Source organism: Poromitra crassiceps (assembly GCF_964638095.1).
Source record: "Poromitra crassiceps genome assembly, chromosome: 22".
NCBI lineage: Eukaryota > Metazoa > Chordata > Actinopteri > Beryciformes > Melamphaidae > Poromitra > Poromitra crassiceps.
The window spans coordinates 18,969,196-18,990,570 of NC_139647.1; the positions used below are offsets into that span (position 1 = coordinate 18,969,196).

At 43.3% G+C, this 21,375-nt stretch overlaps 1 protein-coding gene across 1 annotated transcript in view; it reads left to right on the forward strand.

The window, feature by feature from the left end:
• Positions 1–3,875, forward strand: part of LOC310796042 (transcription initiation protein SPT3 homolog) — a 9,254-nt gene extending 5,379 nt beyond the window's left edge. The window contains exons 5-12 of the mRNA XM_083658198.1: positions 194–290; positions 475–698; positions 910–985; positions 1,548–1,660; positions 1,950–2,054; positions 2,733–2,861; positions 3,353–3,442; positions 3,742–3,875. Of these exons, the coding sequence (XP_083514324.1) occupies positions 194–290; positions 475–698; positions 910–985; positions 1,548–1,660; positions 1,950–2,054; positions 2,733–2,861; positions 3,353–3,442; positions 3,742–3,783 (876 nt within the window). The 3' untranslated portion in view covers positions 3,784–3,875. The remainder of the gene's footprint in view (positions 1–193; positions 291–474; positions 699–909; positions 986–1,547; positions 1,661–1,949; positions 2,055–2,732; positions 2,862–3,352; positions 3,443–3,741) is intronic.
• The last annotated feature ends 17,500 nt before the right edge of the window (positions 3,876–21,375 follow it).

Here is a 21,375-nt window from a genome sequence, read left to right on the forward strand (position 1 = left end):
AAAACCCAAACTTCTAAATACTGTTGCCCTCCCTGTGCTTTTCCTGACATTCCTGTGAAATGAATGACGTGTACAATGGTTTGAATTCTTTCCTCTTTTTATCTGTTCCTCCCTCTCTCTCTCTCTTCATGCCTCTTTACCTCGCTCTCTCTTTCTCTCTCTCCGTGTGTCCGCGTCAATGTCTCTCGCCCAGAGGAAGGTGTCAAGGCTATTAAAATATCTTCAGTTTAGAGATTATAAATCAAAACTGCTCAAATCCATGGATGAAGAAGACACTCAGCAAGACACAGGTACACACACACACACACACACACACACACACACACACACACACACACACACACACACACACACACGCACACACACACACGTGTAGTGTTTAAATGGAACGAGGATATACGCAGCTCTTTTTGAAATGTATTGTCTGACATCTTTACATAAGCGATGCCACCAAAATATCATTGTGTTTTGTAGACAGGTGGAGTGCCGGTGGTGCTGCTGCTGCTGCTGCTGGAGGCGGTGCTCCTGCTGCCGGAGGCGGTGCTCCTGCCGCCGGAGGCGGTGCTCCTCCCGCCGGCGGCAACCAGCGGAGGCAGCGATTGGCTCAGGACTTCCTGATGTGGATGGATCAGACAGGCGAGCTCCTGTTATTGGCCGATAGACAGGAAGTAGACCCTGTCAAACAGGAACGGATGGAGGTCAGAGTTCATCCGATGAAGTCATCACCTCATGTCTCGATCACATTGTAACGCTCCACGATGGCCGCGACACACAGGCAGCATTTTTGACAGCTTGCCCAGCAGTAAACTGTGTGTGTGTGTGTGTGTGTGTGTGTGTGTGTGTGTGTGTGTGTGTGTGTGTGTGTGTGTGTGTGTGTGTGTGTGTGTGTGTGTGTGTGTGTCTCTTCAGCGTTTGGAGCGTCAGACTCGGATCATGGACCAGACTCAGTACTCAGAGTTCTGTGAGAGTCGACAGCTCAGCTTCGGTAAGACCGCTGATACTCTACTAGGCACTGCCCTCTGCAGGACAAGGATAAAACTATGTTAACATATCTGGCACTTTTAAATGTGTCAATTTCATCTACAAGACGTAGATGTTAAGAGAGGGGGTTGGTAGATCATGTTGAGCTGGTCATTTTAAGTAGCAAGGCATAAAAGTGTGGGCACCCCTGATCTACACACTCAAGAGCTTTAGTGATGAAAAAAATACAGATGAAGACAGAGGGAAGAAAGACAGAATGACAGTGCTGAATACATACAAGAAACAGCCTGCAAAGTCACACAAAGCTAATATAGTGAACAAAGTTGTTGTTTTGCTAATTGATAAAAGTCTAGAAAGTCTTATTAACTTAAATTAAATTAATTAAATTACAGTATTCTTCATTGGGGACCACTGGAAATGCTCCTCAAGGACCCCATGTTAGGAATCTGAACACTGCAGACCTCATTATGAAAAGTGTGTGTGTGTGTGTGTGTGTGTGTGTGTGTGTGTGTGTGTGTGTGTGTGTGTGTGTGTGTGCGTGCGCGCGTTTGCATGTGTGTATATAGCTAAAAAAGCGTCAAAGTTTCGGGACTGGCTGGACTGCAGCAGTCTGGAGCTGAAACCTAACAGCATTGCCATGGAGATCTTGTCATACTTGGCCTATGAGACTGTTGCCCAGGTAACATCCACGATGTGAAATGATACCAAAAATATGAAATGTATTCAGAATGAAATAGGTGGGGAAAATGTAAAAATATCAATATATGTATTATATTTTCCCTCCTCTCAATGCAACTATCTCCATTGTTGTGTTTTCTGATTTGAAAGTTTTTTTTAAAAGTAATGCTTCTTTTGATGTTTGATTGATTACCGTAATTGATTAATTCAGATAATCAGATAAGATTAATTCAGATAATCTCTCCTATCTGTTCTTCTCTCTTGTTCTGTCTGTGATCATCTTTCTCCAGATTGTGGATTTGTCTCTGTTGGTAAAGCAGGAAATGACATCAAAGAGCAATCCAATCAGTCACGTGATCTCTGCCAGCTACATCCTCTACAACACACAAACTGAGGTATGCTGTCTGCACACACACACACACACACACACACACACACACACACACACACACACACACGTCACACACACACACACACACACACACACACACACACACACACACACACACACACACACACACACATTTAAATACTTTTATTTGGATCCAAAGTAGAGCAAATATTACAGACCCAAACATTTTAGGAGAAGGCCGCAGTACCGTACATTTATATTGAACCAGACACTGATGCATGTACTTCTTAAGCACAGGAAAAGACATTGCAGCAAGATGATGACTTAAATATAAAGTATGCAAACTAAAATTATGTAAGCATGTTTAGCACTCAAGGGTATACAAAGCATCGTCTTCTCCAGATAAAGAGGCTGCCTATTATGGCTGAAATGGAGCAGTATTTTGCTAATTTTTTTGCATCAGGCTTTAGCAGCCTGCCTAGTTGCAGTCCACGGAGCAGGAGTTTGTGGACCTGCCCCAGACTCCCAAACACAAGCACAATGAGTTGGCAGCTATAGCCTAGAGTTGTAATATATTCTACCAAGGGCTGATATTTCATGATATTTCATTCACACACACACTTCTCTTAGCTCCAATTGTTTTGTAACCATTAAACATGTCTGCCTCCGTAACCCATTTTCAGGCTTTAGGTAAATACTCTCTCCTCTCTGTATCTTTCAGGTAAAGAAGGATCCAGACTCCCCTGAAGCCACTCCCCCCTCCACTCCAGGCTCCTCCCACTCTTCCAAGCCCCAACTACAAGGCAACGGCAGTCTGGATGGCCGAGCCAGACAGAGAAAACGCAAAAAGGTGTGTGTGTGCGTGTGTGCGTGTGTGCGTGTGTGCGTGTGTGTGTGTGTGTGTGTGTGTGTGTGTGTGTGTGTGTGTGTGTGTGTGGGGGGGTGTGTGTGTGTGTGTGTGTGTGTGTGTGTGTGTGCGCGCGTGCGTGCGTGTGCGTGCGTGTGCGTGCGTGTGTGTGCGTGCTGTAGTCCTCTGATCTGAGGGATATTGGTTGTTTTAGGCTGGGATATAAAAGTATGGGAAGTGAGACACACTAGTCAGTCTATTACCCAACACAATATCTTGTAATGTCAGTTAATATTGTGAGGAAGTTGGATCCATTACCATTTTAATAAGAGTATAATTTTTCTGACTGGTAAACAGAGTGACGTTCGTGTGTGTGTGTGTGTGTTTGTGTGTGTGTGTGTGTGTGTGTGTGTGTGTGTGTGTGTGTGTGTGTGTGTGTGTGTGTGTGTGTGTGTGTGTGTGTGTGTGTGTGTGTGTGTGTGTGTGTGTTTCAGAGTTGTCCTGCTACAGTGGAACCTCCCAGTGGAGCCATCCAACCCTGTCACATCAGAGAGGCTATTAGAAGATACAACTACAGACACACAGTATGTACACACACACACACACACACACACCACACCATGCTACATGCCCACTACCGACTACACACACATTTATGCACAGGCATACAGTACTATGCAAAAGTCTTAGGCACATGTAAAAAGAATATCCATCAAATGTCTTAAAAAATAATTAAATTCTAAAATTCTAAATCACAAATTAATATTTGAGCAGTCTACTGACACACTGCAGAGACCATGTATGATTATATATATGTTTTATATACACACCTGATTTGATGTAACAGTATACATTCATAATTTACACGTTTCCTCTCTCTCAGAGCACCTATCGGAGGAGTGGGATGGCCTTCTTAGCCTGCTGAGGATCAACACTTTCTTCACCCCCCCCCCATCCCCGTAAACCATTATTTGTCTTGTCTGTTGTTTAATTGTTGTAATAAAGAATTTTCAGTCAGCCAGTCCTGTCATCTTCTCAACACAAATATATTAGAATGATTTAGAAACTGTGGAAAATTTATTTATTTGGACTCAGATAAATAATATACTTTCTTAATTTTCTGTTCAATGGGTTAGGGTTAATAACCTAATAAACAGTGTTGGGGAGTAGTTGAACTATGTAGTTTAACTACATTTTGTAGTAGCTTGCTGGTAGTTCAGCTACATTCATATTTGCGTAGTGAGTCAAGTAGTTAAACTACTTTTTGGTCATTTTGGTGTAGTTTAACTACTCAAACTACAAACTACAAATTTGGGCAATAAAATGAAAGGAAGAGGCACGGCTCCAGGATTCTTTCTAAGCGGGGGATCGGGGGAGGCTAGACCAATATGTGGGGGTGCTAAGAAAATAGTTGATTTTCATTACTTCAAAGTTACTTTATAATGAAGTCCCCACCCGTCCCCAAATAAAACCAGATATGGCACGCAGCGCGTTAGCACATTCAAAATAAATTAATTTGACCAAAGAATATAAAAAATATAGCTATAATGCTACAAGTGACCACAAGGCAATGGCAGAAACTTTCACATGCAAAGGTTTAGGCATGAGGAGTGATTGGTTAGGTTTAGGCATGATGAGTGATGGTTGGTTGGGTTTAGCCTAGGTAAACCCAGCCCCCACGTGACCTGCTCTCTCAGTTCCCAGTCACTTGTGACTGTAAGCAGGGTGAGCCTGAGAGCAGGTCACTGGGGGCTGGGTTTACCCAGGCTAGGTTGGGTTTAGGCATGAGGAGTGATTGGTTGGGTTTAGGCATGAGGAGTGAGGACTACTCCTTTTTCTTTTGTCCTGATCGCTTTGAAGGCACCATAAACCGTGAAGTCAGCCAGGATCCCACTAACTGTACTTCTTGACAAGATGCACAGCCTATGCTGCCTGATTGGCTTTCCCTGAGATTCTTACCCTAACCTTAACCAATCCTAGTCAAGTCTTTACTGTTTATCTGATAAAACAAAACCCAGAAGAACCCAATTTCTTTACAATAACAATACAATAACTTTGCTGCCTAAAAAAACAGATGAAAGTTCAATCTGTGCACATCTCAGATTAGAACTCACAACCTCTCCATCTGATGGCAGCTGACATACACAGTGAACCACAAAGGAACTGCCACTGATGCTGTATTTCTCTCTGTATGACTTTTGAAGTGCCTGCATGGCTATAGGTCAAAATCTGGAAAAGGCTACTGTATATTTGAGCTTTTAGTCAATTTAGAAATAGTTAAGTAGACTCAGTTATGGCAAGATATTAATTTCTGGACTTCCAAACATCAATTTAGACTCTTGATCACTTAATAAATTGATTAAAAGCAACAATACAGTATAACAATTTCCTGGTTTCAGCCTCACTATTTATATAATTCATGCTAATTTCCAGTTTTGGCGATTAATTAGCTCATTATGGTAATTACTCAAATTGCCCAACATGCAACTCTTACCAACTAAGTTGAATTTCATCCACTAGGCATAAATATGACATTTCAATCATAAAAGTTCATAAGAAACAACATTACTGGGTCGAAGAAATTTCCAGTAGACTATTACCTTGCCCTAAAGCCTAAAGAGTAAATGTGGAGTGACACCAGAGGTTTAGCGCAGGTGTAAGCAACCACCACCACCACCCCCCCAAGCTGAATGTACCGATGTACCTGAAGGAAGCCTCACTTTCATGTGAGCGAGAGACCTTAAGAGAGAGTGAGAGAGAGAGAGAGAACAGAGGTCAGCCAAAATCCCGCTGTAAAAAGTTTGACCTGTCTGGTTTAAAAAATGTTACATTTCAGCTGTCAATCAACATGCAACAAAATCCCCCACGTTGGATTTGTAGCAGGGTTACTGTGGGAGGACTGAAGCTTACATGGTAGACTATACACCACAAGCTGAATTTAACTGAATGTACTGTATGTACTGTATGTAGGTTTAAGCAACCACCAAGCTGAATGTCCTGACGGTACCTGAAGGAAGCCTGGCTTTTGTTTGAGTGAGCGACAGTGACAGGGAATGAGAGAGAGAGAGAGAACCAGAGTCAGGCCAAAGTCCCGCTGTAAAAAGTTTGACCTGTCTGGTTTTTAAAATGTTACATTTCAGCTGTCAATCAACATAAAGCTGGTGTGTGTGTGTGTGTGTGGGGGGGTCATAAAGTCTCAGAGAAATTGAATGGTAAAAAAAAACTAAGATAAGAGCTCTTCCTTTATGTTTTTTTAATTTTCCAGACATTTTATGCTTTATTGACAGACGTATCGTAAGAGAAGGACACAGAAGTGTGGGAGAGAGAGACAGAGAGAGAGGGGGGGGGTGACCACAGTGAGGTCACTCTGGGAGGACTGAGGCTTACATGGTAAACTACACACTCAACTCAGTGTGCCACCAGGGGACACCTTCTGGTCTTAATTAATAATTACTTTATTGAACAGCCAATCAGTATCCTCCAACAACCTGCTAGAGGTTTGAACTGGGGGTGGAGCCTAACCCGGTTTTCGGAAAAGCACAAATATGTGGGTTTTTACCATTGACAGTAAATAATGTTATTTATTTCATACAAATATTTATAAATTATAACACATCCCTGGTTAGAACTCACAACCTCTCCCTCTGATGGCAGCTGACATACACAGTGAACCACAAAGGCACTGCCACTGATGCTGTATTTCTCTCTGTATGACTTTTGAAGTGCCTGCATGGCTATAGGTCAAAATCTGGAAAAGGCTACTGTATATTTTAGCTTTTAGTCAATTTACAAATAGTTAAGTAGACTCGATGGAGGAGACATTGCAGCACTGTCCCGTCTTTAACATCACCAGCTGTTTACGCCGGGGATCACTGCACAAATCCGATTGTTGGGTACAAGTTGGGTAGCAGCATAATTACTCAAATAAATAAAACTAATAATATTGGTTGCATGGTCGAGGGTGAGGCCACATTAGCATTCATATATAGCCTATTAAACTAAGGAACGTATGTGATTTATTTCATTGTCCGCTATCAAGAAGAGTAATTCAGTTGGTTAATGAAATCGCTGGGCTGGGCGCAGAGTGTTTGGTTTGGTGTGGGAGAAGGCAAGAGCTGTCAAAACAGAAGCCTCGCTCCTGGCCAATCACCGAGAGGCTGCCTGCTCCAGGCGCTTTGAGATCACTGGTAAACATGAGACTGGTATTTGTGAATATTGCAATATGAAGGAAAGTAGAACATGTAATGATTGATTGTCCTCACCAGTGTTGGGCAAATTACTTTCAAAAAGATACATATTTATTACAGTTAACAGTTCAAATATACAAGTTATAAAACAGTTATAATATTATTTTTCAAACATAAAGATAGTAAAAAAGACAAAATATTTTTTCAAAAAACAAGCTAATATTACTAAATACTTTCTACTTTCAAAAACACATATTTATTATACAGTTAACAGGTTCAAATATACCGGTAGTTATAAAACAGTTATACATTTTTAAAGATAGTAAAAAAAAACACCAGACAAAATAATTTTTCAAAAACAAGCTAATATTAGTTATAATGAGAACATAGGTAGGAAGAACACAAGGAACATAAGAACATAGGAACATAAAGTTTTCAGATAAGCATTAATTTATGCTGTTTTAACTTTTTTTTTTTACTTTTATAATGGGTACCAAAACAGGGAGGTCATGTGCAACTACAGTTGGTACTGCCCAACTCATTTTCTCTGGCTGGGGGGCTGTAGCATCTCCTGGAAACTGACGGGAAACACGAGACGTCCTGTGGGAGCAAAGACACATTAAAGCACACTAACATGAAGGCCAGGCTAGCACTTACAGTTGTTTCTTATCTTTGGTCTCAGACATGCAGTGACGTCTGTTCATTTTGGCAAAAAGATATGAATGGAAATGTCCAAGCTTTCACACTGCCTGCAGAAGCATGCCTCTTGCTCAGAAAAGCTGCCTCGGCTCAGTTAAGTAGGGATGGCATCATAAATGCACAGATTTAACCAGTCACTCGCACACAATATGACAATATATCTCCTCATGATAAGATGTCTTGGTATCTGCTTCATGCAACAAACGAGACTAAATCCACAGCCCCTCATGAAGAATCGCCTGCATCAGATCATTCTCAAACCCTGCGCCTCAACCATCACTGACCTTCGTCTGGTCCTCCAGCATGGCCCCTGAGACCAAAGAGTCTGGTGAGATTATGTGTGCCAAGGCGGCTGCCTCACTCAGCATCCTCTGCTTCTGGAACATCAGGTTGTTCAGCCTGGCTATCTCGTCCTTCAACAGCTCAACCTGATAACGGAGGATAAGAGAGGAGTAAGTGTGGTCCAGATAGATGCTTGAATGGATACTGTGTGCATGTGTTTGTGTGTGTGTGCAGGTGTGTGTGTGTGTGTGTGTGTGCGTCTACCTGCTGGTTGTTGCTGCCGTCCCCTGGCGTGTTGCCAGCTGGCAGAGAGACTCTCCACAGCAGTTTGAGCAGTCGGTGGGCCTCCTCCAGGACCTGCTGCATGCTCTTCACACCGCTGGTCAAACTCTTCAGATGCTGCGGTTCCTTCGCCTGATGAGACATGCACACAATAGATCCACTTCAATAGGCTGTTTGTTGTCTAGAATGTTGCTGAACTGCTGTATGTCGGTATGTCGACTTTGTCTCAAAATAGTGGCAATGAAAAGTGGCAATACAACTCAACTAAAAGCTCATCTATCCCCATCCAGTTTTCCCAATGGGGGTGGGGTGGGGGGGGGATACACAGCTGGAGGCTATTCACACAGGGACTGTGAACTTAGTCGAAAATTCAAAATTGTCAACTATGAACGACGTGAACTAGTTCATTTTAATCAGTGTGAAATTAACTTTGAGCGAGCTCTTGTGAAGTGTGAACTCGCACAACACTGGATAGTCAGGATGCTACAAAACAGAGGAAACTGAGAAAAAGTGGGAAATTGGAATTGCTACAAATAAATGAGTTGTCTTTCACATTTGTGTGTGTGTGTGTGTGTGTGTGTGTGTGTGTGTGCGCGCGTGCGTGTGAGTGAAATCAAACCCTGAAAGAAGATCTAATCTAAAAACAACACCACCACCACACATTTACAACTGGGAGAAATAGATGTTTGACATAGCGTGTCATTACCTTGTTGTCCTGCAGGTGTTTGTCCATCTTGCGTGTGAGCCTGTGGCCCTCTGAGATTTGTTTGTACAGGGCTTTGAAGTCCTCAATCTGGCCCAAAACATGGCGGCCGTTGCGATCGGCCCAGAGCCGGTGGCCTGGCACCGGGAGGGAGGGAGCGCCGGAAGAGACGCCTTCACCAGAGCTGCTGCTGTGCTGGTAGCCTTCGTCCACCTGCTTCTCAGCATGACGTCGTGTCATTTCTGGACAGAGTTATGAATGGCAGGACAAGAGACAAAAGAGAAAGCAACACTGTCACTGACACAACTGGGCAGAGTAATAGAGAGCGGCAGGAATGAGTCCGGAGGTATACTTCCGGGGTTTGTGAGAGGAAAAGTCTATGGGATTTAACATGGGGGGTTTCGCTTAAATGCATAAAATAAGGTCTGTGGTTAACACAAGTTTATGGGAAACGTGAATTTGGGTTCAGCGTGATAATCTTCACAAACGTGAAGAACTTTTATGACTTTTGGAACATACATTTCTTTGATTTATTACCTCGGTTTTGCGGTCTAAATCGCTCGTTTCAAGTCTTCTTCAATACAGCATGATGACCATTTTGTAAATTACGGTCCCATTTAGAGTCAAATAGACTGTAAAGCAGACTATGTTTTGGGGCGTGATTCCAGTGACCAATAGCAGGCAGCGCTGCGGATTTGTGGGAAACCATTGGTCTCACGCTAGCTGCTTCTGGCTCAAATAACCAAGATGGCGACGGTCAAAATGTCAAACTCGAGGCTTCAAATCAGGAGTTCACAAACCAATGAGTGACATCACGGTAGCTATGTCCATATTTCTATACAGTCTATGGTCACAGACGGGCAGTACTGCTCCTCTGGGTCTGTGTTGTTGTTTACCTGAGGCGGAGAGAGGGTAGTTGTTGATGTTGATGGTGTACGGGCAGTTGGCCCCTTTGAGCAGCAGCTCCTCCTGCGTCTGTTGGAGTGCCGTGTTGCTCTGGATGCTCCTCTCCAGCGCCAGCCTCAGGTTTCTGATCTCCAGAAGAAGCTCCCCTACGTCCACCGAGCCCGAGCCAGGGACAGGGACACGCTCCTTGGACGCCTCGCTGGATTCTGCTCAGAAGTACAAGCAAGGAGAGGGAAATTTAGCTCACGATTGCACAGCATTAACCAGAATTTCTCTCGGATTTTAAGCCCTGGTTCAGATCAGAGGTGTTGCCGGATTCTCGTGTAACTTGGCTCACCAAAGTGTCCCTTTTAAATTATTTTTCGCTAGTGCACCGACGAGGACACATACGCCCAAACCGGCTTCCCACCCTCAGGCACAGCCAATCATGCCTGTATGGACGCCCGAGCAAGCCGGAGGTAACACATGGATACGAACCTGCGACCCTCATGTTGGAAGGCAGGGAATCTACCTACACTACCTGAACGCCACCAAAGTGTCTCTTTTGAAAAGTAAAGTGGGCATTTTGAAAGTTGGCTCGTCATGTAAAAACGTGTGCATCTTTTGTTGGTATGTGGCCTTTAAAGCCTCTTCAAGCTCTATTAAGCAACACCTTAATTAATAGTAAATTTCAAGTTTAGTTTACTCTCACTTTACCATACATCTCTATGCATGGCAGAATGAGAAAATGTTTCTCTAAAGGATCAAGGTGCAAAAAAAAGAAAAGAAATAACAATATATAAGAAACACAAATATGTATGCAACACAGAAAAAAAGTGAAAACAATTACGTTTGTAAGATTGTAAAACCAGTGTCCAGTGTAAATGTGAACAATTAAGAGTCTTATCAGGGTGAGATGGATTGGCTATTTAGCAGCCTGGTAGCTTGTGTGAGGAAACTGTTTAACAGTCTTGTGGTTCTGGCTCTGATACTCCAGCACCTCCTGCCAGATGACAGAGGTTCAAAGAGTTTGTGAAGAGGGTGTGAGGGGTCCCTGACCATGGTCAGTGCTTATGAAGGGATTGGCTCTGGTACAGGTCCTCAATAGAGGGTAGAGAGACTCCAAAAACAACAACAACAATGGCTGTAAATCAGCACAAGACTCTTTTCAGAGACAACATGCCTTGGCGTACCTGTGCGTTTGTGAGTGTGTTTGATCTTTTGCAGCTCTGCACGCAGCGACTGGAGCAAGCATTGGGAGTCAGCCACCTGCTGCCTCTGGAGTGTCACCTGACACTTAACCTCACCCTGCAACCTGCAAACGCACACACAGGGATCAGAAGTTTCACAACACAAAACATACTACTCTATCAAAGAAAGGTTTCATAGATAACGGTCTAGCCCTTAAAGACAATATGCATGTACAGTACACGTGTGTGCACACACAGCAACGACTGTAGGAAAGTGATATGTCAGTGAACTGTCCTCTGGGGCCTGGGGTCATCTGTAAAGGATTCAGTATGGCGCGTGCATGCGTGTGCTCTGGGGCGAGGACTCAAATGCTATATTCTCATGTTCTAAGTTCTAGTAATGGTATAGAATTATGGTTAATTGTAATGAGTGTTTTGTATACTGTCATTATGGGCAGTAATGATAGTATGTGTGTATCTTGTTTGCGAGTGTGTGGTGCAGAATAGCTTGTCCTGTTAATGATCTGGCCTGTGTGTGTGTGTGTGTGTGTGTGTGTGTGTGTGTGTGTGTGTGTGTGTGTGTGTGTGTGTGTGTGTGTGTGTGTGTATACTAGGGGGTGGGGGGTCGATACAGCATAATATTTTGTGTGGCACGAATACCAAATATCACAATATTTGATCATATAAAGTGTCAAGTGCACGCAACATTTATGACAGGTTTTTTTATGACAGTGTTGGTCAGTCTGTCTGCTTGACAATCCAATTTTGCTGCAATAAAAATGATTGAAGTGAAATGAACAGATTGGAAACTTTATGTCATTAGATAGAAGCTTTTTCCTACGGGGAGATCATTTGCAGTTGAAAAAAGGTAATCAATCGCAATATTTTTAAAATTGCAATAATATCGTATCCTGATGTAAGTATTGTGATAAAGTAGCTGTGTGTGTGTGTGTGTGTGTGTGTGTGCGCATGTACCTGTGCAGCTCCTCCTTGCTGGAGTGTAGCGCCTCCTCCAGGCAGAGCTTGTCCTTCCTCAGAGCCTCGCCTTCCTTCCTGCTCTGATGCAAGTTGGTCGTGCGCCGGGCCAGCCTCTCCTGCAGCTCCTCCACCTCTTTCTCCACCTCAGGCAATCTCCTCTCCAGTCGCTCCCTGTCCCCAATCTGCCCGCTCAGCTTCTTCAGCTGATCTTGCAGATCCTGGAGGGGGGTGAGAATGGCAATACTGTTACACAGAAGTTCATATTTTAATTTGAGTATATTTCAGAGAGTGTGGTGCTTCTCCGCCCGCTGAGGGAGATGTCAAGATACAGAGTATATAGATGTCAATATACTGTAATGCATGAAGTGATTTTTTTCTTCAATGACTGTTCGAAGGGATTCTGACTTTCTGCAAGCAGAATAATGGTGTGGGCAGATTGAGCACACTCAAAGAGTGAGGATTAGCATGTAGCATAGCGTTACACTGGCATAGTGAATGTGCAGGTGACTTGCCTGCTCGTATTTCTGCAGTTGGGCTTTGTGCGCGGCCTCTCTAGCCTTGGCCACAGCGTCATTGCTGTGAATCTGACGACACAGCTCTGAAATCTGCACAACAGAAGAAGGACAGACGGCTTCGTGTGAGACACGCCTAACACAGAATCATAGTGACGGCACAGTAGGGTCACAGCAAACAATATTTGCTGCCGTGATAAATCAAACCACAGGATAGGTTATTATCTCAATTGCTCTAAAGTCAACAATGAGTGAACTGAGGTGTGTTGTTTTAAGCTCACCTCTTTGTCCTTTTCCTGGACGAGTTGACCGAGCTCCTGGATGGATCTGCCGCATTTCAGAGCGTTTTGCTTCTGCGTGCTGATCTCCTTCTTGTTCTCCTCCAACTTCCCAGTCAGGGTCTGTTTTTTAATGAGTTCATAATTAGCAACTCTTCAATCAAACAAAACTTCAATACTGTGCAATAAAAATAAAAATAAAGTTGTCTCTATGTACCGTACGTACCTTGTTCTGGTTCTGGGCTCCCTCCAGTGCTTTCGCCACATTTTCATTGGTGCTTTTTGCATGGGTGAGCTCATCATTCAACAGCTTATTGTGGGACTCCAAACGGCTAAGGTCACTCTGCTTCTTAGCACAAGTACAGAATACATGACAAAGAAAAGAGGAAAAAAAACATGAGCAAATATCAGCAAGTATGTTTAGTGACACAGTGCTATAGTGACCTGTTGTGATTTAATTAAAAAATAAATAAATTATTAATTAAATTAAATATCTGTGTTATGGTCCATTTCACTCCTTTCACTCTTAAACATATGGCATACACACACTCATACTTCTGTACTTCTCTACTACTTAGCTGAGAGACACTGACAAGTTAAACCCCCCCCCCAATAATGAAGGACAACCATGAATAACCATACAATTCACCTGGCAGAATATTTGAACAGCTGCAGTGACAACATTCTGGTTAACCTTATATGCATTCCCAGTTAAAGTCACATGTTAGCGAGCGTCAGTCATCTTATGAAACATACGCAGAGATTAAAGAAGGAAACATGCAGATAAGACCAACCTGAGCATCCCTTTGTGCCTTGTTGTCCTTCTCTCTGTCCAGCGCATCCCTCAGTGCCTACAGGGAAGACAGACAGTATCAAAGGTCACTTACTACATAACTATATCAAATCAAGAGTTGATCACTCCTCGTTCTGGGCTCTGGAGTGATGTGTTTTTATGATGCTGCTGTATTGATTCAAAGACAGACTCTACAACAAGCAACTATGAACGAGCTAAGAAAAGGAAAGATGTTTAAAAAAGACTGAAGTCCATGTGGTGGCCCTTACTCTCTGGCACCAACATGGCTGATTCTGATTTGTTTTTTTTCTGGAGCTACTAACACACTACTAGCTTCCAGCTGCCTTACATTCAGGGCGTTGTCTCCTTTCCTCTTCCTATCCTCCAGTTCAGACTCCACTTGGCCCTTTGCCTGCTGCATGTCATCAAGGTCCATCCCCTTCATCGCCAGGAGATGCTCCAGCTTCTGGGCTTCCAGCCTTTTCTTATGCTGTTCCAACTGGAGTTGGGTCAGCACTGCCTGCTTTTCCATCAAAAGAGTGTGGTGCTCCTCCGCCCCCTGAGGGAGATGGTAAGATACAGAGTATATAGATGTCAATATACTGTAATGCATGAAGTGACTTTTTTCTTCAATGACTGTTCGAAGGGATTCTGACTTTCTGCAAGCAGAATAATGGTGTGGGCAGATTGAGCACACTCAAAGAGTGAGGATTAGCATGTAGCATAGCGTTACACTGGCATAGTGAATGTGCAGGTGACTTGCCTGCTGGTATTTCTGCAGTTTGGCTTTGTGCGCGGCCTCTCTAGCCTTGGCCACAGCGTTATTGCTGTGAATCTGATGACACAGCTCTGAAATCTGCACAACAGAAGAAGGACAAGACGGCTTCGTGTGAGACACGCCTAACACAGAATCCTAGTGACGGCACAGTAGGGTCACAGCAAACAATATTTGCTGCCGTGATAAATCAAACCACAGGATAGGTTATTATCTCAATTGCTCTAAAGTCAACAATGAGTGAACCGAGGTGTGTTGTTTTAAGCTCACCTCTTTGTCCTTTTCCTGGACGAGTTGACCGAGCTCCTGGATGGATCTGCCGCATTTCAGAGCGTTTTCCTCCTGCGTGCTGATCTCCTTCTTGTTCTCCTCCAACTTCCCAGTCAGGGTCTGTTTTTTAATGAGTTCATAATTAGCAACTCTTCAATCAAACATACTTTCAATACTGTGCAATAAAAATAAAAATAAAGTTGTCTCCATGTACCGTACCTTGTTCTGGTTCTGGGCTCCCTCCAGTGCTTTCGTCACATTTTCATTGGTGCTTTTTGCCTGGGTGAGCTCATCCTTCAGCTGCTTATTGTCAGACTCCAAACGGCTAAGCTCACTCTGCTTCTTAGCACAAGCACAGAATACATGACAAAGAAAAGAAGAAAAAAACATGAGCAAATATCAGCAAGTATGTTTAGTGACACAGGCGGGGAGTGCTATAGTGATCTGTTGTGATTTAATTAAAAACATTTTTTTTTAATTAATTATGGTCCATTTCACTCCTTTCACTCTTAAACATATGGCATACACACACTCATACTTCTGTACTTCTCTACTACTTAGCTGAGAGACACCGACAAGTTAAAAACACCCCTCCCCTCCCCCAATAGAGGACAACCATGAATAACCATACAATTCACCTGGCCGAATATTTGAACAGCTGCAGTGACAACATTCTGGTTAGCCTTATATGCATTCCCAGTTAAAGTCACATGTTAGCGAGCGTCAGTCATCTTATGAAACATACGCAGAGATTAAAGAAGGAAACATGCAGATAAGACCAACCTGAGCATCCCTTTGTGCCTTGTTGTCCTTCTCTCTGTCCAGCGCATCCCTCAGTGCCTACAGGGAAGACAGACAGTATCAAAGGTCACTTACTACATAACTATATCAAATCAAGAGTTGATCACTCCTCATAAGGTTTGGTGACCACCTACTATTTTATGCAGTTATTCCTGCAAAACACATATATTTTCAAGTGTATTGAAAATCAACGGTAATGATTAGCTTCACTGAGTCTTGAATATTCACCTGTTCTAAATCGGCGACCTTCTTGGATGTGTCTTGAAGTGCAGCGTCCGCTCTCTGAGCTTGCTCTCTCAGACGCCGGGTTTCTCCCACCTCTCCAGTAAGACTGTCCAATGCTTTCCTGACAACATACACAGACGAAATGAGGTGAGCGTCCAGACACATTTTCACCAGTGTGGTTCCATGACATCTTCCTGCCTTCTGAGACTGTTTGCCTGAATACTACGCAAAGTTCTGTAGTCAAAGCTTTAGAGACTAATGTAACGTTGACATCATTTCTGGGATTTTGGTACCTACCGGGGTATCCTAAGCTTCTATTAAAGGGCTTTGAACAATTATGTTCCCTTCAAAATTCCTTTCTAACAAAAACAAAACCAGGTCCCAATCAATGATACCTCTTGTGTTGAGAGTGGACACATAGTAAGGCATATACAGGAAGTGGTTACTGTTTTGCTAGACTTAGCAATCACAATTTTCCACTTCTATAACTTTTCCAGGATGTTCATAATCCTATGAACCTTGGTTAGCGGCCTCTGGGTACAAAGTTGCTGCCTACATTCAGGTAGTAAACTAATCATGTTGGTTGCAGGATAACAATAAGATAGTTGATATATCAAATAATACCAAACAAACATGACTATTCATCGCTGTGACGCTAACACTGCTAGTTTCTTGAATATGGTGGGGTTGTATACGATGTATACGACTTACGATGCAGACACCAGTAGTTCATCTTTCCCTGACAGCTCTCTCTTGATGGACTCCACCTCTATCTTCAGGTCAATGTTCTTGGGAGAGACAACATTAATTCCATTATAGGACAAATACAGGTGGATGTATAGCAAAAACACTGGCACTAGCAATGAAACAAGTTGGACTAGGCACGCCTAGTGGTGAACGCAGCTATTTGATTCACTGACTTTCTCACTTGTTTTCTGGTTAAAAATCAGTGAGACACAGGGCAACATTTCAGGCTCTGGCAGGCATGGCAGATAATGTAGAATGGAAGACCTCTGGGGCGATAGATTCCCTGCCTACCAACACGAGGGTCGCAGGTTCGCACCCCCGTGTTACCTCCGGCTTGGTCGGGCGTCCATACAGGCACGATTGGCTGTCTCTGCAGGTGGGAAGCCGGATTAAGGGTATTTGTCCTGGTCGCTGCACTAGCGCCTCCTTTAGTCGGTCGGGGTGCATGTTCAGGGCAGAAGGGAACTGGTGGGAATGGCGTGATCCTCGCACATGTTACATCCTGCCGGTGAAGCTCCCCGCTGTCAGGTGAAAAGAAACGGCTGGCAGCTGCGCATGTCTCGGAGGAAGCATGGTGCTAGTCTACGGCTCTCCCGAGATCGCCAGAGGGTGGAGCAGTGACCAGGGCAGCGGGGGGGGGGGGGGGGGGGATTGGCCAAGTACAATAGGGGAGAAAAATCAGGGGGGGATGGGGTTCGGGGGAATGGAAGTGCTCTGAATATACACATATAGACTCAGTGCAAATAGGTGTATTGGCCAGCGCCGCAAAAAAATATGTGTGTACTACAAAAAGATACAAGTCTTTCAATACATTTCACTTCTTTTATCTAAATGGAAAAAAGAGTACCGTAGATGAACTTTCCAGGTGAGACAATGAGATTCTCATAAATACTTCTCACCCAAAAAGACAACAATACAATCACAACAATGAAACGGGTTACTGTGGCAACGTACACAAATAAAGGAGAAAAATCAACTGTTCTGAGATCAGCTCTGCGGGCTATGGGTTGAATAACGCCCAGCTGTAGTCACAGCTGGAGTTGTGATGTAATTTATTCCCATTAGGAAACAGTCACATACACATTATATGGCACTGTGAGGCCACATGAATGCATAACATCCATAAATAGGAACTAATATACATTTTTGCATACTTAAGTATATAGTATATACACACCGTTTTGAACATGTCCTCGGTGGAGTCATCACATTCCTGCCCCTTGCGCTCCTCCAAATGGTAAATCCGCAGCTTAAGGTTAAAGTTCTCCTTCTTCAGATCTGTCAATTGCTGTGTGGATAAATGTAACAAAAATATTAAATGTCTTGATTCATTCATAATTAATAACAGGCAACACAAGTTTGTTGAGCTTTGCAATGGAGTCATGGCTGTTTCACTCACATCCCAAAATTCCGTCATGGTGAGATGACTGATGGCAGCTTTGATCGGCCACATGTCATCTGGCGGTGGAAAGCGGCCTCTCAGACGCTTTTGCTTGTTGACTACAGCAGGTATGGCGGTTTTACCCTGGATGGGAAGCCGCTGGCTGCCTTTCTGCAAGGCCACAGGCTTCAACTTGCTGCGGGTCATGACAGGGGCACTAGAGAGAATAAAATAGGGATGGGAGAAACCACATGGTCATAAGGACTGACAGGGACATTGTTTTCCATCTCCTCCGGTCCCATATTACACAAGTTTAGATGTTGAATAACTCACTCAATATAACAAACAGTTTTAGGATCACTAATGGTTATATTTTGAGAGCAAAATAGACTTGTTTGTGTCTGTTTTCGAATGTGTGTTGTTGTTGTTTTGTTTGGGGGGTGGGAGTTCATTGGCTACAGAGACCCTTTTCACTGGCACTGAGATGTCATTTAGGTAGCCTTGACGCGAGACTCAGCCTTGAAGGATGAAGATCGAGTCTTGCATCGAGGCTACCAGTCCCCGGGACCAGCGCCCACACCGGAGTGTGTGTGAGCTGGCTGGGACTCGGGGACTTGTTGTGCCGGTGCTCGTTCCTTTTCCGCCCCTGGTAGTCCCCGTGACTACCAGGGGGGTTGCGGTGTGCACTCTGGGCCGCGCCAAGTGCACACCGGCCCGGCCCACACAGGGCCGGTGATGGGACTGCCTACACCCACCAAGTCCCCAGTCCCCGGGACCAGCTCCCACACCGGCGGCTGGTCGTCGTGTGACTACTGAAATTAGGCACATACGGTAATAGGCTACTAACGTTACGTTGTGACAGGACCTGAGATGTCAGGCAGTCATGGACGGAAAGAAAACAAGTCCGTTTCAGTGCAACGTTATTTTACATACTAACCGTCGATTGCATTTTGATAACCTCGATGCGAGACTCAGCCTTGAAGAGTCTTGCATCGACGCTAGCATGTTTTAATCGTTATTTCCATGCTAACGTTAGTTAGCATGTTGGCTTGCTGATTTTTTTTATCGTTATTTCCATGCTAACGTTAGTTTGCTAGCAACTGGTGATTTTACCTTCTGCTATGTGACCCGGCAGCGGCTGGTCGTCGTGTGACTACTGAAATTACGCACATACGGTAATAGGCTACTAAGTTAACGTTAGTTAGCTAGCAACTGGTGATTTTACCTTCTGCTGTGTGACTCGTATCTCACGACGGAATCCATGATACACCGACAACAATTTGTAGCAATGTTCGTAGTTGTAGTGTTCGTAGTTTTTCTCTCTCTCTCTGTGATGCTTCGCTCTTCTGTCGCTCCTCTCTCTCTGCAACTCTCCTGTCTTCTCGTCTGTCCTCTCTCTCTCTCAAAGCACAGCGGGGTCACGCAACTTTTATAGCCTCCGATATGCAAATGTAGAGGCGGGTCAATATCTAACGGCGCTACATTTGAAAAGTATGTCGACTTCCGACCAATCAGCAACATGCACGCGCGTACACGCGGGGTCATCCCTATGTTCCCTGGGTCCTATGTTCCCCGTTTTTCCCAATGGTGTCCACCCGCAATGCCGACCTTAGATCTACTGTGTGCCACTTAGATCATCTGTCACATTCACTGACTAATCAACTTAGCTAGAGTCAGAATGTCCCCAGTACAGTGTGTAGAGGACATCCTGGACTGTCCCCAGTACAGTGTGTAGAGGACATCCTGGACTGCTGGATGATGACTAAGGATGATGTCAGTCGGGTCACGACTGGAAGAAACCAGACCATAACGCGACACAAAGTTAAAAAACAAGAGATTTCTTGTTGATTCACTGTTAAACCTTCACAGGAAGTTCCAAGCTGAAAATCCAAACAGTCTTGTCCTACGCTGTCTTTTGCAGACAAAGACCCTTCTGGGTTGTACGTCCAACCATTCAGGACAGACATACTTGCATGTGCAAAACCCACGAGAACCTCAGCTTTGTGGTTGACAAGCTGAAGCAACTAGGTTTGCTTACCAACTCAAACCTTGAGAGGCTAACAGAGGAGGTCTCTTGCAGCACCAACAGTAAGGAATGCATGTATGGAGAGTGTCCCACATGCAAACTGAAAAGGTTCCCACTGGCTACTGTTCATGATGCTACAATGCGTGTTACATACACACAGTGGGTAATGGAGGAGAAGAAAATGCCACAAGAAAAAAAGGCTGTCATTCAAAGTGACAGCAAAAAAACTAATCGAAAGCTCTTTAGAGGAGCTTATTGAGCATTTCACTTGTCTGCTGCATAGGTTCAACAAACATGTTTTCAACATCAGGCAGCAGTTATCATTCTCCCGAGAGAAGAGAAGTCTCTCCTGGTCATTTCAGTATTTTGAATAAAACAATTGGCTTACATTTACATCCACAGTATCATTTTTCATCATCTTCTATGCTAAAACCTCTCAATAAATCTGTCTCCAAAATATTCTGATTAGTAATGTTGAATTAAAGGTTTATGAATGTCACATAACTAACTCCGTTACAACTCCATAAATAACCCTATTACATCCATAACTATAACTTAAACAGGCAGAATAACCAATATGCTGTTGTCAACCCTGTTACTTGTATAAGATTCTAATATAATTTAAAATATGAAAAGACATGTAAAATAAACGAATGTTATGTGTTAAGTAAAAAGTACCAGTAATCCACTCAAAGAAATTTGGGTATTATTAGTTTGTTTACATAACTTTTTCTTAAACAGAAGATGGTGTGAAAGTGCCAAATGTAAATGGGCATATTCATCCATGGGAAAAAGTAAACTCCTCAATATTCTCACTTTACAAACACACTTAGTGTAACAAGGGAGACTTTATCTTTCATAATATATCAGATTTGTTCTAAATATGGATTTAAAACCTTTTCAAACAGTAATTGTTATGTCGGTAACACACGGCACATTTTCCTGAGAGGTAAGGATCCACTTAATCCAAAAAGGGGCTTAAATACTTTTAAAACAGTACTTTGAAAATCAAACATCAAGAATGCAAAATGCCAAGTTTTCCGATAAACACCCTTGAACTACTTTTTCTGTGTAGCTTGTAGTTTCCTAAACTACATTTCTCCCAGGGTAGCTTTGCTGTAGTTTCAACTACTTCCATGGTCAAGTAGTTGGTACAATCTAGTCAACTGTCTACCACATAGCTTCCCTAGTAGTCCAGTAAAAATGTCACTTGACCTCACACTAATTGCAACAAAACCAAACTCAACTGATTTTGTATCCTCAATATGTCCTCAATGAAGGAAAAAAAGTGTTAAGGAAATGTATGAAGGGAAATTTTTGAAAATGACCCATATGATGCTACCAAAAACGTTTATTTATTTTTTAACATTTTTTTCCATTTTTTTTTCCATTTTTTTTATGTTCTCCTTGAAGCAAAAAACACATACAGGATATAAGTGATGAGATTTATGGCACATTAAAAAAAAAAAAAAAAGGCTTCCATAGGCTTCCATAGGCTACCAT